Source organism: Myotis myotis, unplaced genomic scaffold, assembly GCF_014108235.1.
Source record: "Myotis myotis isolate mMyoMyo1 unplaced genomic scaffold, mMyoMyo1.p scaffold_m19_p_5, whole genome shotgun sequence".
NCBI classification, from domain to species: Eukaryota; Metazoa; Chordata; class Mammalia; order Chiroptera; family Vespertilionidae; genus Myotis; species Myotis myotis.
Window position 1 is genome coordinate 29664900 of NW_023416357.1, and position 26743 is coordinate 29691642.

The window sequence follows — 26743 nt, forward strand, 5'->3', positions numbered from 1 at the left end:
CACTATGATGCGCACTGACCACCAGGGGGCAGATGCTCAACGCAGGAGCGGAGTGAGCCCGATTCCTCCCGGGGCTGCATGATTCCGCCTTCGGCTGTGGCTTATGTGGTTGCTGGGGCACTGTCGGCCCTGAATCTGGTTTACCGCACACTTGCGTTTGCATTCTTGCAGAGTGCCCTCTCGCACTCCGGGACCCCTCCAGGACCCCTCGGGGGATGTCGGAGAGCCAGTTTTGGCCCAATCCCCGCAGGCCAGGCAGAGGGACCCCACCTACCCGAGGGACCCCCCACTCACTCCGCAGATGCCAGGAGGGACCACAGGAGGTTGGTTTCAGGGTGTGTCTGGCTCATCTCGCCCAGTCCCACCCCGCTAGCCACCTTCTAATTAATTTCCTTCCAATGTGCACGAATCCATGCACCGGGTTGCTAGTGTACTAATAATGTTTCAGGGCTTGTCTGTTGTGATGAGAAGCACTATTTGCCTTAACTTGAACTGAAGAGGAAACCTTTCACTGTTACCAACTACTAGACTACCCCTGAGCACCTTCTGAAGTCAGCCAAGATGGTACAAATAGGGCAGAGTCCTGAACAGGTGGGGATTGGATCTGGATGGGAGGAAGGGTGAGGGCAGCAGCACAGGATATGGGTGCCTGCACACACACACATGGGAACACACACATGCACACACATGTGAGCCTACAGACACACAGGCACACACCTAGGTGCACAGCAGGGGCGGGGGGGCAGGAAGATGGAGATGTGTGAGCCCCCACCATTGCAGGGCAGCACAGGTCACAGCTGAGAAGGGGCAGTATCTCATTATTCTGATGGCTGGTCCCTTTATTATTTCATTTGTACCTAGTAATTGTGAAAATATAGCACTAAGTTGAGCAGTGAAAAATGTAAACAAAAAATTAAAATTACATTTTAAGTTAATAATTGTAAAGGCATTTTGAAACTAATGAAGCAAAATGTGCCAAAATGGTCAAAGCTTTTAAAAAGTAGCAACATTGAACAATAATGGGAAATGGAGGCTCATGCTATCAGTGTCTGTGTTTGGATATAGGATCCCTAATTTCTTCAGTTCACCAGGCTGGTTAAAAATGTGATGCTTTATCTGGCCTCCAGAACTCTGAAAGAATAGATCCCTGTCATTTAAAGAAAAAAAAAAAAAAAAGGCGGGGGGTACTTTGTTAAATGACTTTTTTTTTTCATCCTTAAAAACTAAAAGAACAAAACATTGATTAAAAATCTTTTTCTGACTTCTGTTGTTTGGAAAATCAAGTAACTGAAATGCCTTCTGTAAAGCGTTGAATAAAAACAGCAATCAACCTTTGCCTGGTTGGTTTTACTCAGTGGTTAGAGCATCGGCCTGTGGACCAAAAACTTCGGGTTTGATTCCTGATCAAGGGCATGTACCTGGGTTGCACGCCCAACCTGGCTGGGGCTGGGGTTGGGGCATGTGCATGAGGCAATTGATCAATGTCCCTCTCACAGCGATGTTTCTCTCTCTCCCCCACTCCCTCCCTTCCACTCTCTAAAAATCAATGTGGGGGGGGGGGTATCCTCAGGTGAGGATTAACCAAAATAAATAAGTATTTTTTAAAATATATTTTATTGATTATTTACAGAGAGAAAGGGAGAGGGATAGTTAGAAACACTGATGAGAGAGAAACATCAATTCAGCTGTCTCCTGCACACTCCCTACTGGGGATGTGCCCACAACCAAGGTACATGCCCTTGACTGGAATCGAACCCGGTACCCTTCAGTCCGCAGGCCGACGCTCTATCCACTGAGCCAAACCAGTCAGGGCAGTAAGTTTTATATGTACCTTTTAAATGCACAGACTTCACAACCAAGCATAAGAAATAACCAGGGTGGCAAAGCAGAGGGAGGAGAAAGTGAGGTGAGCAAAAACGTCCCCTGGAGCAGGGGTGGGGTGGTCCTGATGCCAGGGTGGGGCTTTCACGCCCACACAGGGCAGCAGGTGGACTCTGAGACGCCTCCATGAGGCCAGAATGCTCAAAGGGTGCATCAATGCAAGAGTGGACCAGGGGAAAGAACAATCCCCAAAAGCAGTTTCTCCAGTTACTTCAGTCCCAAGGAGCGCACTGGAGAGTCTGGGATTCACCCCCTGCCCATCTGTCCCCACAGGAGCGGGGTAGTCATGGGACAGAGTGCAAGTGAGTGGCTTCCATCTCAGGTCTCAACACAGGTGAGTGTGCAGAACATGAGCAAGACAGGGATGGGGTACGGGGGGCACAAGGGAGGACAGGCGGTCACTGCAGAGGGTTTGGCCCAGCAAATGGGGGCTGGCTTGCCTGCTCTCCCCTGGGAAGGATTGTCTTAGAATGTACATTCGCCAACACACACTTTAAAGGAAATAAAATGACTTCATTTGAAAAATCAAGTAGATGTTTCCATTTATGCTAAACCCATATTACTGTGATTTATTGAACATCAATATTGCAAATGTAATGAAACCACAGTATCAGAAATACATTTGAAAGCTCTTTCTAAAGGCACCAAGAAAACTACAAAAAGTTACATTATAGTCATCCATTTGTAAAATTCAACAAATCAGTCTAGATATTGAAAACTTTTTTCTTCCAGTAGAAACTGCAAAAATATAAAATATAATTTGTGTTTATCTCCCCTCCCTCCCCCCTTCCATCCCATCTTTACCTTCTATTTGATTGTAACCTGTTTCAGTGACACAGTCAAAGCTTCGGACAACAGAAGAAGATAGCATGTCATTAGCACTGCTAGTGACATCGCAGAGCAGGAATGCCAAGCTTCACCTTCTGCCTCCCATCATCGTCTTCCCCACACAAATTTTCCCACATAAGCATGTAAAATAACAGAAGTGCTGACTCAGGGAAGTTTTGCTGCTGCTGACTCAGCAGAGGAAGGGCCCTGGGTCCAAGCACAACGGAGGTCTCGGACAGAAAACTTCAGAGTTGAGGTCCAGATGCTGAATTCTACATCAACAAGCATGACCTGTCCTCCCAGCAGCGGCCCATTAGATGCAGGGGGTCCAAGAGAATGTGGACAGACCGGTTCATCTGAACGTTAGGGAGGAGATGGGGCAGCGCGGGCCTGATGCTGGCAGGAGGGGGCAGCCCAGGCCCCTCGCGGGCAGGGGCCGCTGAGTGAGTTTGGAAAGGCTTCTCCTCACGTGAGGTTCATGCCTACAGCTCTCGTTTGGTTTCGCTGGGATCTGGCTACAATGTGCAAAAAATGCAAGGATGTCTGTGAATTCCGTCTCTTCAGTCCCCTGTTCTCCCAGTTACACACTCACCTGTCTGCTGTACTCTGGGATGGGGAAGGCAGTGGCCTGCTTCCCCTCCATTGAATGAAGTGAGAGGAGCTGAGGGAGCGCCCTCCCAGGCGGGAGCACAAAGAGTGGATGGCTACTTCTGAGAGACAGGGGTGGGGGTGGGGGTGGTGAGGGGGTGGGAGGTGCGGGGGCTTCCTGTGATGAGAAGTGGGCACTCAGCTTGAATAGAAAGAAGCAGGAAAATTCTGAAACTCCACTGCTTGTCTTTGGGATTAAATCCACAGCTACCCAGAGAGCAGAGGTGAGCTATGCTCAGTGTGAGAACTGGGTAGATGGGATACTGGGGCAACGTGGGGCAAGAAGGGGCAGTAGGAGGTCCTCAGAGTGGCCGGTCCCCAGTTTCAGCATTAACCCAGGAACTGAACACGGGCACCCCAAAGCCACCAGCGACAGAAACCCCCGCACTGAGAGCAGAATTTCCAGATGGAACAGCAAGTCCTCACCGGGGACTCCGGCCACCTCCTGAGACGCCCAGCGGCAGTGACTTTAAAGGTAGGTGTCCTTGTCCTGTACAGGCAGGGCCACGGGCAGACCCCAGATCCAGGGCCTCCCTGCTGTGGCCTCCTCCTGCCTGCTGGCTTTCAGACCCCATGGGATGCCCTGGGTTCCCCTGGAACTTTGCCATCGGCTACAAGCCATCTCTGGATGGGGATTGAGGGTCACCTTCCCTTTTTGATTTATGCTTTGTATCCAAATTTCCTGTAATCAGAACGTATTACCCTTCCAATTAAAGAAGTCACCTGCCTGGCTTTTCTCTAACAACTCTTCCTGGGATGGTGACTGGAGTCCTCATTTGAAAAACTGTGGACAGTCAGCAAGACAGCGGGACAATGCACTCTTCTGTTTCTTTTCTCCACGTTTTCAACTTCTCTCTACCTCCAAACCCAGACTCCGGGAACTCTAGGTTACATGCTGCACCGAGAGACAGGTGAGCGTAAACCATCTTCAGAGGCCTATTCAAAGCCCCAGAGAGACTTCTAGAAGGAACTGGACATCACCCCATGAATCTCCACTCCACTTTGGCCTCCAACTCCATGCGGGTCGCAGAGCACATGCCATAGGACCTGATGCTTCCAGTGCCTTCTGCCTGGAACTCCCTAGATTCCTGCCGGGAATGGGGCATGGTCACCTGCCGCTGAGCCCTAAGGGCCTGTCTGGCCGCGGAATCCCCAGGGCACGGCTGCACTCTGAACGGACCCAGAGCTGGAGGCAGGTGTGGGGCCGCAGGGAACGTCACAGCTTTCATGCCCCGGGGACTGCCAGTCAGCCCGGAGCCTGCTGCCGCCTCCCAAGCCTGGAGTAAGCCCCACCTGGCCCACATGCCTCACTGTGGCCGCTTCCTGAAAAACAGCCCCTCGGAGAGAAATACTGTCATACTTGAACAGACGTAAGACCACTTTGCATTTAAGAACTTTGGTGATATTTTACAAAACACAGAACACACTCTTGCATCTGCCACCAGATAACAGAGGACTGAACCTGTGCCACTTGCAGAGCACCCCTGAAGAGAGGCTCCGGCCTGCACCTGCCATCCCAGCTGACAGTCCATCGGAGCGGGGCAGATGCCACGGAACAAACACCTGGCTCATGGCAGAAAAGAGCACTCGGAGGCTTTGGGCGGCACCAGTGTTGCCAAGGCACTTTTGGGGAGCATCCTGGGCGCCCCATCCTGGCTGTGAGCGGCCCATGGGGGTGAGTCCAAGGGCTCAAGTTTGATCATGGGTGTGGTCCCTGGAGCTCTGCAGTCACAGCCCAGAGTGGGGGGCCGGTGGCCCCGCACACAGAGGCAGGGGGGAGGCTCTGGCTCAGGAGGGCCATGCCCACGCTCCAGGCAGACAAAGTGTGCGGGGTGGAAGGGGGCCAGCTCCCTGCCAGGCCTGGGGGGAGCCCCCCCCATGCCAGGCCCCAGGTGCGGGGCGTACAGGTGGTGCTTGGAGTCTGGCTCTGTTTTCAGGTGCATCCTGGTAGGGAACGTGACCAGCTGTCTCTTAGCCACGTCACTGGCTCCCAGCCACACCTGGCTTGGCGACACAGAGTAGCCATCTGCTGCATCCTCGGACCCAGAGTCACTTTCCATCTTGATGGGCACATTAAGTGACAACATGGGGTTGCACGGGGCCTCCGGGGGCATGGGCACACCTGGCAACTTGATGTCCTGGGCGGCATAGCCCCCCACTGAGAGGCACTGCACTCCCGGCGGAGGGACCTGGTTCTCCAGGCTCCCAAGGGGGAAGGGGCCGCTGGCGGGAGAGTGGACTGGGCCCTGCTCGCCATCCTGCAAGGCTCTGCTCGGCCGGCTGGCATAGGCACTGGGGGCCTGGTGAGCGCCAGGGGAATTCCGGAAGGCAGGGACGGTGCCCGGGGTACTGGGGTAGGGCACGCAGGAGCCCCGGGAGGTGGCATGCACAGGGAACGGGTCACTCCTGCTGGGCTCCAGCTTTGGCTTGGGGCCATTCTGACCGTGTTGGCCTGCCGTCCAGCTCAGTTGCCTCGTGGGTCCTAGCGTCTCGAAGCAGCAGTCGTAAGCGTGTGCTTCCCTCCTCCTCCTGACCCCGGAGCCGCCGCTGGGCACCCTCCCATGCTCCTCACCTCCCCAGTCCCTGTGGAGAGACGGCCCATCAGACAGCAGGGCAGAGAGAGGGGAGAGCTCTAAATTAGGGTGGCACTGACTGACTCTGAGGGCCACTCTACACCCGCACTACCCTGCCACTCTCAACCCTGCAGCCCATGAGCCAGTGACAGCACCCCCCCCTTCCTGTGCAAGACCCTCCCACCTCCAGCGTGCCACGGGGGACTCTGAGGCCAGGGTGGGATGGGGTAGGGTGGGGTAGGGGTGCAGAGAGCAGCATCTCCATGAGGCACAGGCCACATGTGAAGTAGCTACTAACGCTGGGAGAGGGGGTTCTGGGTGGTTTCTGGGTGCCAGGTCCTGTCATGTACATTGCACGGTGTGGCATCACCTGCATCACCTGTGGTGGTGTGAGGTGGTGGTGGGAGGGTGAGGTGGTCCTGTGACCACACAGCAGTCCAGGCCTCCAAGAGGAGAGCAGTGTCGGGGAAGGGGTGGGGCCTGGGGGGGCTGCAGAGTGTTTCCACACAAAGGGGAGGGCAGAGGACGAGGCAGCCCCCCCCCCAGGGTCCAGCTCCAGGCGAGGGGGGTCCAAAGGTCCTACAGCCCCCACGGAAGTCCTGTCCCTGTCTCCAGCCAGCCCCCAGACATGTAATGACGACTTATAGGGCCAGAAGCATGTCTGGGTGTGTTCCGTGTGTATTTGCATGTTCAACTAAGAGCAAGGGTTAGCCATCACGGTCAAGGCCACCAGTTGCTTTTTTCTTCCTTGACACCCGGCTGTAACTGCAGGAGGTGCTGGGCTGGGCAGAGGCACCACTTACCCGGCAGCCCCCTCGGGGTACAGGACAAGGTCGGGGCCACCCCGCAGGCACAGGCACGTGGCCCTGGCGGGAACCCGGGCCCAGCGGCAGGCGTCCATCTGTGCCCTGAACACAGAAATGCCGTTTTCTCCACTGTTTCTTCCTGTCAGGATGCAGAGAAGGGAAAGGCGTCACGGGTGCCCTGAGCAGCACCTGGGCCCGCAGAGCGCTTTGCTCTCGGTGGACACGGCTCCTGGAGCCCCTCAGAGCTGCGCAGACCCGCGCCCCCGGGAACTGGCCGTTGCCCAGCCTCGCTCGCTCCCAACGGCACTTCCATGGAGCATGCCATGGTTCCTGGGAGTGGGGGGAGCCCTCCAAGGGACACTGACACCTTTTACCCATTTAAAAAAAGTGACAGTGGCTCAGTGGTTGAGCATCGACCTATGAACCAGGAAGTCACAGTTCAATTCCCAGTCAGGGCACATGCCCAGGTTGTAGGCTTAATCCCCAGTGTGGGATGTGCAGGAGGCAGCAGTTCAATGATTCTCTCTCATCATTGATGCTTCTATCTCTCTCTCTCCCTCCCTCTCCCTTCCTCTCTGAAATCAATAAAAACATATTTAAAAAAATAATAAAAAGGGTAACATAGTGATCTTTTAAAAGTACCTGCTAAGTAATTGGGTTTCCCGTGCAATTCTGATACACACAGACTCCTGGTGGCTTTTGCTCTGCAGAGAACAGATAATAGCAAAATAATATGCAGATGACATGTGCTGACGGTGGAAGTTAACAACATGACAGGCATTACAGTTATGGCTAGGAGGGGGAGACACAACAGTGACTCATACTTTTTAACTTTGTATAGATCGTAAAGTCCTTTCTCAGCGAGAGATTTGCTAAAAATTCCAATTCATGTCACTGTTCAGGCCAATAAAGGCCTAATGGATTTGCTTCAGAAAGTAGACCTGCACACTGGATGATTTTTCAGTGCCTTTACTGTTTTCTGGATGGCCAGAGTGAAAATACAGTAAGTTCTTGTCATTTACACTAGTTACGCTCTACACCAGAGGTGGGGAACCTTTCTCTGCCAAGGGCCATTTGGATATTTATAACATCATTCACGGGCCACACAAAATTATTAACTTAAACATTAGCCTGCTCTATTCGGTCAAACATTTAATTACCTCACCCCTAATGCCTTGGCTGGGCCAGACCAAATGATTTTTCAGGCCTCATACAGCCTGTGGGCCGGACGTTCCCTACCCCTGCTCTACACAGCCACCGTGAACTACTAAATTAGTGAACACTGAGCCGTCGTCCCTGAGCGCGCACACACACACACACATGCACACGCATACACATACCCGTCACAGAGCTTAGGCAGAATCTTAAGCCTGAGGAAATGCATTCTGCTAGATTCTTTTTTAAAATTAATTTTCCCCCAAAAATACAGGTCCCTGGTGGGTGTGGCTTGATGAATGAGCATTGACCTATGAACCAGGAGGTCCCAGTTTGATTCCAGTCCAGGCACATGCCTGGGTTTTGGGCTCGACCCCTAATGGGAGGTGTGCAGGAGGCAACCCATCAATGATTCTCTTTCATCATTGATGTTGCTGTCTCTCTCTCCCTCTCCCTTCCTCTCTGAAGTCAATAAAAATATATTTTTTTAAAATAAAGAAAAATATAGGCTCAGAAGTGTTAAGTGACTTGCCCAAGGCCATCCCTCTAGCAGGGGCAGGAGTGGGATTCAAATCCCTTCTACCGGCTAGCCCCAGAGCCAAAGCCTCCTGCCCTGCTGTCCCTGCCCCACCTCTCCATCCCCTGGTCATCTCTGTAGCAGAACAGAGACGGGAGAACAGGGATGAGAGCCAGAGGCTAAGAGCAGAGGTAACAGAACAGGGACAAGAGAAGGGAGAGGAGAGAGCAGAGGAAGAGTGAAATGTCTCTCTCAGTGGGAACATGTTCATTGACGACTCAAATATCTGTCACTCTGTGCATGACTATGAATGACTGCAAAGGCCCCTGGGTATTGATTTTGGAGCACAAATAAGTGTTAGCAAGTAGATGGATTTACACATACAGAATCCATGTACATGGATGAAGGCATGAAGGTGTGTCACAAACCTGTCAGGAAAGTTGTGAAGAACTTGAATAGCATCTGCAGGGACAACAAAACACACCCAGAGCAGCCCTCAGGGCTTCCGATCCTCTGAGTTTGCACCTTCCACCATCTCTGAGCTCAGAGGGAAATGAACATGACTCCTGAACTAAACCTTGGTTTAGGAATTCCATTCAGAGCAGCTGGAAATTCCCAACCCAAGAAGCTCGAGGCAGCTGTTCTCTCCTTTCTTAGAATGTAGAACAGAATCAACATTCTCTGAGGGCCTTTGTCTTTCCCTATTCTGAGTTTTAAGGTAATTCTATACAATACGATACCTAATATTGACTCAACTGCATTATGTGTGCATCCCTATGCGTTCACAGTACCTGTGCAGCCAGCCGGCGCTTCCCCACATGGGCGCCAGGGGGTGGCAGAAGCCCAGCTTGCACGCAGACCTCTAGGAGGGGATGGGAAGGGTAGAATTTTCCTCTCTTGTTTGTAGGGTTGGAAAAACATACGGGAAACAGAAAAGTCACTGTGCAGCTTCAATTATAATTATCAGGCCACAACAGCTTAAAAACACAGAAAACTGGAAGACAGTAAATGAAGATGGAAAATAATTCAGAGTATGAGTGTGTTAGTCCAGGTGGTAAGAAAGCAGGTGTGAGCCCTAACTGGTTTGGCTCAGTGGATCCAGAGCCAGTCTGCAGACAGAAGGGTCCCAGGTTCAATTCCGGTCCAGGGCATGCACCTTGGTTGCTGGCACATCCCCAGTAGAGGGTGTGCAGGAGGCAGCTGATCGATGTTTCTAACTCTCTACCCCTCTCCCTTCCTCTCTGTAAAATCAATAAAAAATATTTTTTTAAAAAAAGCAGGTGTGGACAGACTCATCCCCCACCAGGCACATTAAGTCCTTTGCAATGGGCTCTGCACAGTGGGTTGGTCTTTGGACAAAAACCTTTGCCCTTCAGCACACCTTCCCGATTTAGCTTGCTTCATCACTTACACTTACAGTTGTTCTCACTGGCTATTCTGTTTTCTCTCTCTCGTGTGTCATGACATATTACACCTTTAAAAGTGAAAAGACATATGTATATTTCACTAAAAACCACTCCACAAAACTGCTGTCTTAGCATGCTGGCGCGTGTCAGGGGCCCGGAGGGCAGCCCCAAGCCCACGGCTGTGTTCCTGGAAGCCACCTTCAGTGCAGACGCGTGAGGCCAGCAGCAGCACGGTGGGGGCGCATGCCATGAAGGCAGTGGCTCCAGCTGCAGCCCCCAGGCAGACCACACCACAGAGCGTGGACATGAGAATGAGCATCTCGCGAAAGCAGAGCACACAGTGGGAGCGCTCCAATCACCGTGTCTGCTGTCAGATTTTCTAATCACCCTGCCGGTGGGGAGCATCCGGCCCATGGACCGTATAAGGCCAGCGAACTCATTCGGTCTGGCCCTGCCAAGGCATTAGGGGTGAGTTAATTAAATGTGTGACCAAATATAGTGGTTAACTTTTAAGTTGAGAATTTTGTATGGCCTGCGAATGATGTTATAAATATTCAATGGCCTTTGGCAGAAAAAAGACTCCCCGCCCCTGATCTAAATGGTCATGGAAGACATCAGAGGTGAATCATGGGTGCTGAGGAAGAGTGGACGCTCACCCCCGCAAAGGGACAGCTCTGCAGGTGGCCGTTGGGGCTTGATGGGAACTGGAGGATTTAGGGACAAATGGTGGAGGCAGTGTTTGCTGACACAGTTCACAAAAGCATTTCTATTTTTCTAATGGTTGCTCCCATAATGTGCTAGCTTAAAAAAAACACCACATTTCTCTCTCTTCCTCGCTTTCTGAAGATGGAGAAAATGTAGAAAGAGCTACGTGTCAGGCACTCCGCTCTAAACACCAGCAACGGTGAGCGTGGCTGCCGAGGGGCTTACTCACTTCGCGTCCATTGTGGTGGAGCCGTCTGCCCTGTGCTTCGCCCGCAGAAACGCACCCTTCATTTTCATCTCTGCCACAGACGGTAGGAGCACGGGCACCACGACGCAGAACAGCGAGAGCCGAGGGGACTGGGCTGTTCCCGACGGCGCCTTCCTCTTCTGGCCAAACAGGAATTTCAGTTTTCCTTGAAACTGCATCGTCTGATGTTTTAAGGACAGAAACATGTTCACAGAGCGATTAGCAACATGGTCAAAGCAGGTGGAAATGACGTTCCCAGGGATCAAAACACGGACAAGAACCTTATCCCCAGTCACCGAGGAGGCATGCGCCAGCGTTTCTCCATGCCTGGCCTCCCTGGGGCAGGAACTACCCCAAGGCCTCCGAGTGGTCCCCAGCTGCTCTGGAGCCTCTGTAATGTCCTTTAACTGACAAGCATGTTCTCGTGTGTGCACTCACGGGTGTGCAGGTGTGTGAGCCAACCCTCACACGTGAGCGTGAAGGACACAGGGACCTGAGGGGAGGGTCTCCCAGGCCCAGCAGCAGCTCTGCTTCCTCGGTGGTCAGGGTGGAGCAGAGAAGGAGGGGTATGGGGGGGAGGGGAGCCAGAAACTGGGGAAACACCCCAGGAGGGACATGTGTAGGGGCCGTGACATCCCGAGAAGCAGGTGAATGCAAAGGAGGAATATTTGTTTCATTCTCTACTGTTCTGAAGTGACTGAATTTGTATTGTACACAAGTAATGTTTTTATTAAGACCATTGTTAATGCAGAAACAAAACAACCAACAGGAAAAGGTTAATGAAACTGCAGCCACTGGGCTGGTAGCGGCCTCTGCACCGAGCCCTGCCTGCAGAGACTGGCGCTGGGCGCCCGAGTGATGCCAAGGGTCTCGAGTCCTGAGGGGGGTCTGGCCCTCAGCCCAGGGCCGCTGGGCAGCTCTATTAGGGGATGGTTTTGGTGTGCATTTCCCGAAGGTCTGGGGCTGGGATGGGGCGTGGGGGTGTGCGGTGGCTCAAAGGGCTCTGAGCTGGAAAAACTGGCACAAAACAAGATCAGTGAGGTGGGCACTGATGCGGCCAGCCAGTAGGTGGCGCCCGAGGGCTGGTCTGCAGGGATGGCTCCCTCTTCCAGAGCCATTAAAGGACCGTCCTCTGTCTGTCTTCCCTTCCTACATGCCTGCTGAGCACCAGCTAGAAATCTCCAGTCCAGCCAGCCCAGCCCTGGCCCAACACTCCAGGGCTTTGCCAAACACCAAACACCAAACTCCAGGGGTTTGTGCCTCCCAGGGCCACAGCCCAGGTATGGAGATGGACCCTCGAGGGGCTCATAGTCCAGGTGGGGACACAGACCCCAGGTAGGGGCCCAAAGTCCAGGAGGGGGAGACGAACTCCTCTTGGACACGGGGCTAGGTGGGGCTGGGAGGGTGTGCAGTGGCCGGGGGCAGCAGTGCACACACCCAGGCAGGGCTGGAGACTGAGCCCCAGGGCCCTGCCCTGCAGCACTGATGGTGAAAGGCCCTGGGGTCAGAGGGTCTGGGGTTGAATTGCTGCCCAAGGATGGGGGTGCTGGGCCTCTAGGGAGGCTGTGACCCCGAGGAGAGTGTGGGCACTGGGCTGGGGAGGGGAAGCGACAGAGGCTCTGGAATACAGTCTGGGAGGTGGACAGAGGTGTGGCACGGGCTAGGGGCTCTGCTCTGTTGTGCCCCCAGGAGGACGTCTCCTCCCTTCCCTTCATCCCTTCGGTGAGAAGCTGGAAGAGGAAATGGTCAAACATGAGAAGTGGGAGCACAGTATCTATTTGCAAGAGAAGAGGTTAAGCCAAAAGGCCTGGCAGGAACGCGGTCTCGGTTGGGTGCTTGTTGGGTGTCCTGGGAAAATCTTTGCACATGAATTTGAAATAAAGGTACAACTAAACGTAAATTAAAACCCAGTACAGTGTGAGGCCTACTGCAGAGTTTTAACGTCACTGAGTCATCTCCTCTATGTGTAGCAGGTGTCTCGGGCTCACTCTCACCCACCTGGCATCCCTCAGTCCCGCTGAGAACCACATGCAGGTCACCCCGAGCCCCTCACTTCCCCCTCCGTTCCTTCTGCCACAGGACACAGGGCACCCAAACGTCACCAGAGCCCCCACCACTCACTCACCAGGAAGCCCGAGGTGCTGTCCAGCAGGCAGCGCACGCGGCAGACGAAGCAGCGCGTCAGGAAGGCCGAGTACTCGGTGGGGCCGGCGCCCCCCTCCTGGGCCCGGAGCAGCCTCCCCAGCATGATATCCTCTCCTGCCCAGGTGGGCGCAGGTGGGGGCGAGCGCCCAAAGGCCGTGACAGGGAAACGGAAAAAGCACGCTGATCAGCTGTGCGCGACCAGGCAGCTATCACCACGTAACACGCCCACCGACTAGAACAGTGATGGCGAACCTTTTGAGCTCGGCATGTCAGCATTTTGAAAAACCCTAACTTAACTCTGGTACCATGTCACATACAGAAATTTTTTGATATTTGCAACCAAAGTAAAACAGATTTATATTTTTGATATTTATTTTATATATTTAAATGCCATTTAACAAAGAAAAATCAACCAAAAAAATGAGCTCACGTGTCACCTCTGACACGCGTGTCATAGGTTCGCCATCACTGGTCTAAGGCACAATTCACACGGCCCCTGATGTCCTGCCCATCCCCTGTCCCCAAGACCCCACAGTGACAGCTGCTCCCACAAATGTGCTCACAGGCCTTTGCCTTTAAAAACGTCACTTCGGCCCTTGCTGGGTGGCTCGGCTGGTTGGAGCGTCGTCCCATACACCAGAGGGTTTGCTTCCCAGTCAGGGCACATGCCTAGGCTGTGGCTCTGATCCCCAGCTGGGGCCAGGACAGGAGCAGCCGACCCACGCTTCTCTCTCCCTACCCGTCCTCTCTCGCTGACAGGAGATTCAGCTTTGGGTGGTGGGCATACGGTCCTACATACAGATTTTGTAAATTAGTAATCCACACTGTAACCTATGTGTTCATGTAGACAGGGGCCAGTTCACTGTCCCTCAGACCGTTGGAGGGCTGGATATAGTTTTAAAAAAACTATGAACAAATTCCTATGCACACTGCACATATCTTATTTTAAAGTAAAAAAACAAAACGGGAACAAATACAATATTTGTATTTGCATGTGGCCGTAGTTTGAGGACCCCTGATGTAGACTAATGTCACCCCAATAAAATCCTATATAATAAAAGGCAAAAAAAAAATCATCCACATTAAAAAAAAATCAATAGAAACAAATGCTCTGGTGAGGACTGAGAAAACGAAACACGTCACTTCGGTAGGACTGCACGTGTGACACCACCGGCTGTTCAGCCTGTCCCTTTTGAGCGTGATAAAATGCGCTCGCGTGTCAGCACCTGGGTTTGCTCCCTTCACTCAGCTTTATGAGGAAATTATGCTGTTGCGTGAGGCTGTGTTGGAAACTTTTCTTGAATCGTTTACAACTTCTGGGGAGACTGGGACTCACTCCCCCCCGCCCCGTGCTGGGCCCCAGGGGGAGGCACCCTGTCTCCTCGTGCCCGGGTGAGCTTCCCCTGCGCGCCAGTCTGCCCTGCCACCTCCGCAGGAGCTGGATGCCTGCCAAGCGTGTCTTGAGTGGGCAGGGGCCTCGGTCTGGGTCGGGTGGGGCTTTGCCAGGAGGGGCTCCTGCCCGAAAGGGGCACATCTGTGAGCAGACAACAATCTCCGGGGGCTTTCTTTTTTAGGTAAATCAAATGGGGCCAAAGGAATTCCCTGGAAGACCGCGCCCCTAGGGAAAGACAAGCACCGCAGCTTTGGGGGGAGGGGTTCCCGGGCCCTGGCAGAGCCCAGAGAGGGGCAGGAGACATCATCATGCTCAGGAGCCCCAGCGCCCTGGGGGCCGTCTGGAGGGGGAAGAGGAACGCGGGAGCGGTCTCTGGAAGAGGGGACGCTGCATCGATGTGAAGGGAAGGAGATGGAGGTCGGGGGCAGTCTCCTGGGCAGTCCACGTGTTGACAAGCCGGGCTCCCAGGCTCAGTGAGACCCACCTGTCTCCGAGCGCAGGGGCTGCCCACACACCACCTGGGGAGGGTCCATGGCCCAGTGGAGCTGCCGGCAGAAGTCCTGGCGGTCGTCCACGTGGATGTAGTCATAAATGTTCTGGTGCATCACGTCCGTCTGAAACATCAGAACAGGTACCCCAGCCTTACCCCAGGGGGTTTTCACACGGCCCCCAGTGAACAGGTACCCCAGGGGGTTTTCACACGGCCCCCAGTGCTGACTACCTCACAAACACCTCATCCAGCTCTCTGGAGCAAGCCCTATCTGTGAAGAGAAAGTCCACAGGAAAGACTGGAGTGTGGCCTCGAGGCCATTCCCTCCCTGGGAGGACAGCCATGCCACCTGGAACACGGAGCCCCCAGTCTCCACCCGCCTGCCAGGCGGGGACTGCGGGGGCAGAGCAGGAGGCTCAGACCAAATGTCGTCTAGAGCCAAGATCCCACTTTTCTAAATTGGTTCCACCCCTCAGGGACTCAGGGAGTCCCCTCTTCCAGAGACCGCTCACGCTGCATGATTTGGGCACTTTGCAGCCAGAAGTTTATTAGGAAATCACCCCTGGGGGTGAGGTAGGAGCACCGGTGCCTCCTGGCCAGGGACTTCCTTCTTCCTGGCACCTCCAGGCCATGCCACCCCCTTCCAGGATGCCCCATGGACGCACCGTCCAGAGCCGTCTCTCTGGTCCTCTGTCCTCCCTTTGCTCGGCACAGAGGCCGACTCTTGCGGCCCCAGGTCCACACTGGGAAGCCACCGTCTGGGGCACAGAGGCCACAACCATGGGCCACGAAGACTGTGGCTACTATCGGTGAAAACATTCTCAGAGTCTGTTGATAAATGACGAGGGCCTGTACACATTTCCCACGACTTCTCCTACCTGTAACTCTGGCGAAGGCTGGCTGGGATGCCCCGAATGTCAAATAAGACATCCTCGGGGAGGCAGAGCAGGAATGTGGCCATAACTCGAAGCTGGACTCCAACCTTTGTGCACCACACAGTCCAAACAGACTGCTTTCACAGAGAGAAGGGGACACAGAGGTCAGAAGTGGTGCTGCCCTTGGTCAGTGTTGTCCAGGGTCAGGGGCTCTGGACATGAATGTGGGACCAACAGGCAGAGACCAGCTCCTGGTAGAAGGGGATGCATCTGCTGGCTCGCACCTCACCTGGCAGCTCCCACCTCACCGGAGGTTCTTGTCTCACCTGGTGGCTTCCAGCTCACCTGATGGCTCTCACCTTACCTGGGGCTCTATGATGGCAAGTGCACTATCCACAGGGATGTTTTCCTAATACACTTTTGCGATTCCAGTGTAACATTTAGGCTGGAAAGTACCCATATCATACACAGCGCGCTGAGTTCCCGTGACACCAGCACCCAGTCAGCAAGCAGGACACCCACAGCACCTCGTGGGTCTCTCCCTCTCTCCCTCCCGGGGGCGGTCACGCTGGCCTGCATGTAAGTGGAGCACTGTGTGCTGTGCTCCTTGGTGCCTGTCCATTCACCCACGTGTGTGCGTGTCACAGTTTTCACCCCATCGTTGTGTGAGTTTTGCTGCATGGGTACCCCACCTCTGGCTAATCCCCTCTCCTGCAGACGGACACTTGGGCTGTGCCCTGTCTGAGCCTGTTGGCGTGACACGGCTGCGTGTCTGAGAGCACACCCAGGAGTGGAATTACTTGGGCATGGTAGCCAAAGTTCAGCTTCAGGAGATGATGCCAAACAGCTTTTCAAAGTGAGTGCGCAAGTCACACCCTCATTGTGGTGAGTGCAAAAGTCCAGTTGCTTTCCATTCTCGCCAACATTCGGCACTTCAGCCCTTCTCGTTTGAGCCTCTGTGGCAAATGTGTCATGGTTTCTTAGTGTGGTTTTAATTTGCACATCATGAAATCTAAGGAAATGGAGCATCTCACAGATTTATTGGTCTTTAGATGTGAGTGTGTGTGTACACGTGTCATGTGTGTGCGTGCGTGTTGCCCATTTGTGTCCTTTTCTCCATTTTCCATGGAGCCATCGTGCTGACTTGTCAGCGTTCTCTGTCTGTTCTGGTCACGAGGACTTTGTTGGGTGTGCTCCATTGCAAACATCTCCACTCCTTGGCCTGCCTTCCCGCTCTCTTAATGGATCTAACACAGTTGAATTCATCAATCTTTCCTTAGGAATGGGGTTTTGTCCTAAGGAATCTTTCCTTATAGATCTCCTACTTCTGCTCTGTTATCTCCTAGAAACTTCTACCATCCACCTAATATGTATTATGTACAGTGTGAGGCAAGAATCAAGATTCATTTTCCTGCCAGTAGATCCCGTTTACCCAGCTCCATTTATTGACCATTTCCCCACCATCGGCAGGACCACCTTTATCATTTGTGCATACCCATCTGCTCTGACTGCCAGTTCCCCTATGGGTCCATTTGTCTGTCCCTGCACTGAGGCCATACTATCTTAACTGCTGAGTTTTGTAGGAAGTCTTGTGTCCAGAATCATAGGTCCCCCTAAGTCCCTCCCACTCCCTTAACCTACTCAGATCACCTTAGCTTTCTGCATCTCCAATTAGCTTGCCAATTTCTAGAAGAGCTACTCAGTTTTTGTGGTAATGTCATTAATTCTATAACCTGATCTGACATCTTTATGATAATACGAGTGGCCTGGTGCACGAATTAGTGCACATTGAAAGGAAATTAATTAGAAGAAATATTTTAATATTGCTATTCGCCCTTTCTCTACAATAAAAGTGTCAACCAAATTCACAATCTACAATGACAGATCGAAACACACGAGTGCGATTGGCACCAGTGAGAGCTTTATATGTATCTTGCATGCACGAGTCAACATTTATTTTTAAATTGCCAGTGTGTGTCATGTGTACTGGCCAGTCAGACGGTCAGACAGACGGACAGTTGGTCACTTAGCCTTTTATATACATAGATTGGGTCCTCCAATTCATGAATATGGCCTATCCCTTAATTTATCTGGATCTTCTTTAATTTCTTTAAAGATTGTTTTATGTTCTCTGTGTGGTTGAGTCCTTACAGAGAATTGGTTGTTTTTCCATCCTGTTGCAGATAGATGGCGCTTTCCCCTCTATGGCTTTGTTTAAGGAAAAGTATGCTCTTTTCCTCTGAGCACTGAGCAGTCATGGTTCTCCCTGTGGTGCACATTATTCCCTCATGAGTTTTATTCGGTGACCCCAAGCTTTACAGAACCCGGAAGGCAGTGGGCTGCCCACAGGTCTCCCTGGGTGCCGTTTGTCATCGTCACACCGTAATTATTAACGAAAGGAATGTGTGGAATTAACAGGCAAGGTATGAGTCTGCAGCTCAACCAAAACAGGGGACAGATGAACTTAGAGGAGGGCATAATAAAACCGGAAAAGGCATTCCTGGCTAAGGCTAATTTGAAGACATTAAATGTGAATTTTTTCAGTTTGAGGAAACAAGGACCTGTATTGTAATAATTAGTGTGGCACGTCTGACCACTCTTCTTCTTTCTCAATCTCCTAGAGCTTGATTCCTAGGAAGTGAGGTCAAGAGAAGAAAATGGTGGGAAAAATGCGAGGAAGGCAGAGAATAATATAACAATTATTCAAATAGACAAAAACATGGCTTTGATCAAGTAAAAGCAGCCATTATTTTAGCTCTAAACCATCATTATGGAGTTAAGAATAAAAGCATTACTTGAACAAAATCCTCATGCCAGCAGTTATCATCTTTACTTTTTCGTGCAAAGTCAATACGCTCCACAGGCGCCGTGGCTCACACGGGGACAGCCTCCCCACTGCTGCCCGGTGCAAGGACAGACAACTTCTTCAATCAAAAAAATGGCAACTGAAATATATGCCTAAACCTATATATTCACCACAAAAAGTGCTGGGCCTGAGATAGACAATGGGCTCAGGCTGTGATAGGAAGAATCTGGCTCCTGACTTTGTAAATCATTTTGCACAAGGAGCTCACAATAGCACAAAGCTGTTCTCAGATTTTTATGAAATATTTTGCATAAATTAGAGTTGATGCCTGATTTAATGGCATTTGGAAACAATTTCCTTATAATAAAAGGCAAAACTTTTTTTTTTTACTTCTAACTCTTGGAGGGAAATAACCAAGCTCCAATAAAACAAAGGTCCAATGACAAGTTCAGACCTGGAACCAAGGCTGCTCTACAGGACCCCTGCCTTGATCACCGAGCCAACGTCTGCGCTAAGACCTCCGAATAACGGCTAAAGAATTCATGGGGCAACTCTTGGTGACAGCACGGAAAGGCAAACCAAACGGCATCTCTCTAGACTCAGCCCTGTGCAGGCAATTGAGGGAAGTCCGTTAAATCTTCACCACCTGGGGGCTGGAATCAAGTCGTGTCCATATTCTTGCCCTGTCCACCAGCGAGCGAGCCATTAACCCCAGCCGTGCCCACCAATCTACTGGCCACTTAGGGGTGAACAGCACTGTGTAAATGAGGCACCCCAGAGCTTCTGGGGTGTACAGGAGGGGACAGGGGAACGGGAGGGCACCAGGGCTAAGCTGGCCAAGCCTGGTGCTTGTATTGTCCTAAGAATGAGAGACTCATCTCAGGATCTGGGCATGCTGTATGTCACACACTGCTGAGTGCAGCCAAGGAGACAAACACCCCAGGCAGCCTCCCCTGTAGTGGGGCTGGTGTGGGGACGCCTCTCAGGAGTGTCACAGAGAAGTGTCCTTTTCCTTTCCTGGGTTTTGGGTGGGACTTCTCATTGCATCTTTTCTTAGAGGAGCTGCCCTTCTGGATCCCAGCATTTGATGGGCCTCGGCCGCAGCTCTTGGCCCCAATGTCTGGAACCACCCCCCGGCTGGTCTGCGGTAACGTCCCAAGTGGATTATCTGAGCATCCAAGAGGGTGTTTCCAGAACACACTTTGTCCTGGTGTTTAAGACATCCATGCTGCTGGCAAGGGCTGGCCAGAGCATGACAAGTGTGGGGGCTGTGCCACAGTCGGCACCATTGGTGCTCTTTAGATCCGGGACACCCTGGACATGTCACACCTCTTGCCGTGACTGAGCCTCAGACAAAGCTGAGGTGTGGAAATGCTTACCTGCTAAAACCTCTGTGATAAGAAAAGCAGACTTTGGAGATGTTTAAACCTTGAAGACAATGTGCATCCACAGGTTAACAGGACCTATCACACGGCAGAGAGAGGGTTTGCTCACCTGGTGGAAGCCCAGGTAGTCCGCGATCGTTGCTGATGCATAAAATATCACCCCTTCTGCGCTCACCACCAGAGCAAAGCCGTCCAGGGACTGGAAGAAATAAAAATCGAGTTGGCCTCTAGATACACTCATCCAATCACTCGAAATGAAAAAGTACAAGCATCGTTTTGCTTGAGCTTCCAACCTTTTCTCCCCTGCTTTGTAGTCTGCATTCATAATCCCCAGAAATGCTTCCTTTCCATTTATTTATGACCATTTTGCAACAGGTCCCCAGTTAGCAGATGACATGGGCACTTGGTCATGGTTTATGAGGTTCAAGACTTGGGTTCCTGAGGTTACCATGGCGGCGGCCTTGGCTCGGCTAGGACTCTGGCTGTCAAGGAGGTTCGGGTTCAGTTCTGCCCCTTTGAGAACAACGTGGAGTCTACAAGGACCTTCCTCCAGGCGGTGAGCCGCGAGAAGGTCCGCGCCACCAACCTGAAATGCTCCGTGATTGTGGATGTTAGGCACGACGGCTCCGAACCCTGCGTGGATATGCTTTTGGGAGACGGGCACCACCTGATTATGCGCGGCGCCCACCTCACCGCCCAAGAAATGCTCGCTGCCTTGCCTTCCACGTCCAGGCCCAGAGCGCGGAGGGGGGTGGGGACCACCCTGGCGCTGATGCGGGCCGCTGACAGCGCGTAAGAGGCCAACAAGCAGATGCTAGCCTGGGCCTTAGAGAACACTTATCCACGAAAAGCTCAACTTAATCATCCAGATCACTGTCTGGAGGCCGCAGACACCATCCCCACCCCCCAAAGAGCCCTATGACTACACATCTAACCAGTGCTTCTGGGATGAGACGATCCGGGAAGGGCCTAGACAAACTTGAATTTATTTCATTTTCTAACCATCGCTCACGCTTAACCGTTTTGAATTTGGCTCCCCCCACCACTCACTCAAGTATGATACCTCTTACTCTTATTAGCTAAATCCAGTGCTGTTTTCTCAGCCCTGAGCTCTCCACCTAAGGAGCATTTGCCACTTTTAATTCATTCCCTATGGAACGACTCTTCCTTTTCCTTCTCTTAAACGTAAAGATAAACTTTTTCCCCCCCTCTCTTTATTTTTGGGGTATCTCATCTTCAGTTATAACTTGAACTACCCTTTTGGGTTAAACCATGTATTTCTGTTTGGGTCTAATATTAATTTCTGTGCTACAGTCAGGTTACCTACTATCGATTTTCTACGAATCTTACAAACATTCTTTGTTCAAAATAGAATTGATAATCTTACATACACATATACTTGCCTCTCCCTGACTTCCCCATTCCTTTTACAGGCACTCCATGTGCCCAGCTGCCTGGGTTGGAAATCACAGCATTGTCTCTGGCTCTGCTGTCTCCTTTTCCTTGCATACCCAGTCAGTAAGTTCATATTATTCTATGTTAAACAAAAGCCCCTGAAATGCTCTCTTCATTCCCATTCACTCTCCTGTATTATTGTTACATTCTCCTTTTTTTTTCTCATCGTTTTTGCTGCTGCTTAATTTTATCTTTCCAAAGCACATCACTGGTTATGTCTCACTACTACTTGTTTCAGAGAACAGCACCTAAAGTACTTTTCATACAGTTACCACCCATTAGTGTGGATCGTGAATCAATTTAGGAGGTTAAATCAGCCTTTAATAAAGTAAAATAGAATAAAAAGTATCAGTGCATGCATGGCACATGAAATGAGAAGTATTCTTTTAAGAAAGTTAACATTTAAGTATATAATTATAAATCTATATACAAGGTACCCCCCCCAAATGTACACACACTTTAATAGCTGATAGCTCAATTTTGAAAATGAAATGTATTTTAATAAATACTGCCTTTATAATTAAAAAAAAAAAAAAAAGACTTGGGTTCCTGTTCTTGCGATGATTACAAATTTGCTTTATAACAAGTAAACATCATCAGGACAAGATGACACCCCATCAGTACCTGAAACTAAACACAAGCCTTTCATTTCACCTGTGTGACTTCCTCACACGTTCAGCTTCTTTACTGTGTTCTGGTTTTCCTAAAGGGTTTTATCATGAAAAAGTGTTGAACTCCATCAAGTGCTATTTCTGTATCTACTGAAATAACCGCATACATTTTTGTTAGTCTATTAATGTGGTGACTTACAGGAACAGGTTTCCCGATGAAGAATCACTGGCACACATGGGGTAAACATATCTGATCATAACTTTAAATGCTGTGAATTGACTCACTTCACTGGGGAGTTTTTCATAAATGTATTCCATATTTAAGGAAAAGCCAGACTGCACGCTTCTCTAACTTGGGGGTCAAGTACACATAATCATCAGGCATGAGTCGGTCCCCTCCCCCTGCTTTCATTTTTCTGGACCCATTTATGTAAGACGGGGTTCATGTGTTCTGTGAGAGTTGGGTTCACCTCACCTCTTAGATCCTCCAGTTTGGGTGTATTCTGGGGAGATGGTAAATGAAAATGGGTACATCTTAGTACTATCTCACTTATTTAATGGCTGTTAGCATATTCAGGCCTAAATTATTTAAATGTAAGTTTCAGCATCTTAAAATATTTTGTAACTATGCATCCATTTCATCTTGATTTTAAATTTGCTTGTGTTTGGTATTCACAATGCTTTTATGATGATTAAATCTGTTATATCTACAATTATTGTGGACTTTGTGTGTGTGGAGAAAAGTAGGGATGTGGCTTTTGTACTTGACTTAAAGTCTCCATTTGCAAAGCAAGCCCTCTCGATCATCCTGCAGTGGCTTCCAGAGACGTCACTAGTGAAGATGCACATAGAACCTAACTGCATGACCAATAAGCATTCTATTTATCATCTATCTACCATCTATTATCTATTATTTATCTATTATCTACATATCATCTATCTTTCTATCATCTATCTATAATCTAGTTATTTATCAATCATCTATCTACCATCTATCTATCATCTTCTCCTTCATCATCACCATCACCATGATAAAGTAAGGACAGCACACACTGCGTGGGTACCCATGGGTGTCAGGCGTCCTATGTGGAACGTCTCATTTAATTTCACGTCGCCTCCATGAGGCAGGAACCGTTGTTACTCCATTCTACCAGCACAGAAGCTGGAGGTGAGGGAGGTTGAGACACCCAGTCAGTGGAGTTCATAAATATTTCAACTTGCATCTTTAAAACACAGACATTTAGAGACTTAAATTAACATTCATTAAGTGTGTGGCCATCCACAGTATATCATAATACTTCTCTTAATTCTTGGCAATCTGGGTATTTTCCCTTTTTTAATGTTCTTTTTTAAACCTTTGCCAATTTGATGAGTGATAAATTATTTTATCATTACTAGGATTTTCATTTCTTTCATTATCAATGAGATTGAAAACATTTCATACAGTCATCGGTAACCTGTATTTCTGCTTCGGTAAACTGTCCAGGTAGGTCATGTGCCAATCTTCCCGTTAGGGTTTACAAACTTCTAAGAGCATTTCAGTTACTGAGACCGGATATTTCTAGGCGCCCTGGGATAATGGCAGACACAGAGACCCAACCCCACGTCTAAAACGTGACGGAGAGCCACAGGAACAAGCAAAGCCAAACAACCCTTGCCCTCGACTTGATGAGGACACAGGAGACTGGTAAACTTCAAGTTATTTATACGCAGAAAGGCAACATGAAGTCCCAGTGAGCCTAAAATGACTGTTTCAAAAGGAAAAGTATAGAACCTTCCCTCAAGGAACTAGGGAACGAAGCCAATGAAATCCATGGCAAGTAGAAGGAAAGAAAAGTAAAAATAAGAGTAAAAATCAAGGAAATGTTTCTAAAGCAGTCAAATAGTAAAGGTCATCGATAAAATGAAACTTCGGTCCTTCGAAAAGATTAATAAAATTGTAAACCCCTAGCAAGCTTGATCAAGGAAAACACAAATTACTGACACCAGGAATTTTAAAGACTACATTATTACAGATCCTACAGATATTAAAAGAATAGTAAGACTGATATTCAATGAAGTAAGCAATTTAAATGAAATGAACACATTTCTTGAAAAACACTAAGAAAAGTCATATAAAAAGAACTAAAAAAATCTAAATAGCCCAATATCTATTAAACAAATTGAAGTTGTAATCAAAACTATCGCACAAAGACGACTTCAAGCCCAGATGAAATAAAGATTAAAAAAATAAATAACCTAGGAAAAAAATCTAATAAGACATGTGCAAGACCTACATGCTGAAAGCAATGACAGTACAGAGAGGAGATATAAGCACACTGAGATATGCAAGTTCCTGATGGAAAGTCCCTCTAAATTAATCTATCGATATAAAGCAATTCCCAATCCTATCACAGTAGAGTTTTTCTTTTTTGTAGAAATTGACAGGCTAATTCTAAAATTTATATGGAAACGCAAAGGGCCCAGACTTGCCAAAGCAATCTTGGTAAAGAACCAAACTGTAGGACTTATGCTGACTGCCTTCCGGACTGACTCGAAGGCCTTTGTAACTAAGGCTGCATGGTGTACGGACAGACAGGCAGTGTTCAGTGGAGGCGCTGGCTCAGGCCAGTGGGGGAAGGAAGTCCTTTACACAGACGTATCTGGGACAACTGGTTATGTGGACGGAGAGAGTGAAGCCTGACTGCTCTCTCGTTCCAACACTTCAACCATGAAGGCATCATTCAGAAAGGAAAGGCCACGGTGCTCATGAAAATACAGTTCTACTCGAGAGGGAAGCAGTGAAGTGTTAAAACCAGCGTAAAAACTATTGGGAAGCGAGATGACCCCAGGCAGTCAGGACCTGGTGGCTGTTAGATGCAAAATTAAGTTCCTGGATGACCCTTGAATGGAAAGGTGCCATCCAAGTTGTTACCTTCTTCCCTTCCCTTCCCTTCCCTTCCCTTCCCTTCCCTTCCCTTCCCTTCCCTTCCCTTCCCTTCCCTTCCCTTTTATCTTCTTTCCTAATCCTCACCCAAGGACATTCTTAGAGAGAGGAAAGGAGAACAAGAGACAGAGGGAAAGAGAGACAGAGAGACAGAGAGAGGTGAAACCTGCAACCCAGGTATGTGCTATGACCGGGAACGAACAGGCAACCTTTCGGTGAATGGGACGATGCTCAACCAACTGAGCCCCACTCTGGCTGGGCTTGTTGCCTTATTTCAATGGTTCAGATCACTTTCCTGACTCAGAGATGCAAACACCAGGGCAGTGACTTCACAGTGTGATTTAGACGCTCGTGCTGAGTTTTCTGAATAAGAAATCCCAGCTCATGTGGCACTACAGCTGCGGTGGCCGCTTTAAATGGTCCAGCCAGAGACGATGACCACAAATCATCCCGAAGCCCATTATCAGCAACCCATCCCTGGACCCCGATGTACTTCTAAAGAGTGGGAAGCTGACCCGTGCAACATAGGCGTCCGCCACAGTGTCTCCGGGAACTAAACAGACTGTGCTATTTGTCGTTTCAATTTCTGTGCGGCTCCACAGAGAAGTGCCTGGTCCCACTGTCCTAACATCGCCGAGTAGAGTGGGACGTGCAGTGTCTGCCGGGGCCTCGTCCTATGGGGTTATTCCGGAGTTTGTGAATGTGCCACAGTCTCCCCAGGGCTTCTGCTCTCAGACACACAGTATTTCTTAGTGAAAAACCTGCGAAATATTTGAGATTTTCTTGTTCATATCATTTACCAAAAAGACCCGATTTGCTTGGTCTGATGAGTGCAGACAGGACACAGCTCTTACCCTGGCATTTGGGTCAGACGCTGGGACATGAAGCGGGCCGAGTGGAGGGTGCGAAAGCTGCACTATGTGGGTGTTCTCCTAAACAGATCAGTCCTGGGCTCCAAGGCTCAGCTCCCTGCCTGGCAGTCACTGAGTGTGGATGTTCCCCACAACTGTGTCCTGGGCCACTTCAGAGACATTTTACCTAAAAATCTAAGGCCGGCTCATCCACTTGCCCCAGCCCGGAGGTTGTCTCTAAGAGCCTTTACCATTAGCACCTGTGACCACACTGGGACCCACTATGGCCAGATTTCTGTGTCTCTCAGACCACCAACCCAGCCAAGGCTGTGCATTTTTTATGAGAGTTTTTTAAACTAAATTTCTTAAATTGTGGTACGATATACATACCATAAAACTCACCACTTTAACCATTTTTAAGTGTACAGTTTGTTGGCATCAAGCATATTCACATTGTTGTGCAGCCATACCCACCATGATCTCCAGAACTTTTCCATCTTCTCAAACTGAGACTCTGTGCCCATTAAACACTAACTCCCCATTCCCTTTTCCCAGCCCTGGCACCTGGCCTCCTACCTTCTGTCTCTATGAATTGGACAACTCTAAGGGTCTCACATTCACACAGGATGTGTCCTTTTCGGACCAGCTTATCTCACTCAGCATAATGTCCTCAAGGTTCATGTAGCGTATATAAGAATTTCCTTCCTTGTTTAGAGCTGAGTAATGTTCCAGTGTGTGGATGGACCACATTGTGCTTCTACATTCACCCATCGATGGACACTTGGGCTGCTTCCACTTCTGGCTACTGTGAATGATGCTGTTGTGACGATGGGGGTACCAGTAAGACAGTGAGTGCATTTTCAAGAAGCAAGGTATCTGAGGTAAGAATGACATTCATTCCAACAACACTTGGCTCTTCCCTGCCACTCTTCCGGGATATAAGAGGTTCATCCGGAGGTTTAAATGCACTGCCACCCTACAGAGCTGGAAATCTTCGTAAAAGAACAGATGGTGCCCTGGCACGCAGCCTGCATCTCATG

General features: G+C 50.1%; 1 protein-coding gene and 1 pseudogene across 4 annotated transcripts in view; one reads left to right on the plus strand and one right to left on the minus strand.

Annotated features, from left to right (window-relative positions):
• Positions 1-3447: 3447 nt before the first annotated feature.
• The window catches only part of AHRR (aryl-hydrocarbon receptor repressor), a 73783-nt gene continuing 50487 nt past the window's right edge, over positions 3448-26743 (minus strand). For all 4 annotated transcript variants that reach the window (XM_036309576.1, XM_036309578.1, XM_036309577.1 and 1 more), the window contains 7 exons: positions 19970-20059; positions 14789-14918; positions 12892-13025; positions 10749-10948; positions 7379-7440; positions 6734-6875; positions 3448-5940 (listed from right to left, as the gene is read on the minus strand). In XM_036309576.1, the coding sequence (XP_036165469.1) occupies positions 4926-5940; positions 6734-6875; positions 7379-7440; positions 10749-10948; positions 12892-13025; positions 14789-14918; positions 19970-20059 (1773 nt within the window). In that variant the 3' untranslated portion in view covers positions 3448-4925. The remainder of the gene's footprint in view (positions 5941-6733; positions 6876-7378; positions 7441-10748; positions 10949-12891; positions 13026-14788; positions 14919-19969; positions 20060-26743) is intronic.
• Positions 20310-20646, plus strand: LOC118656349 (annotated as a pseudogene).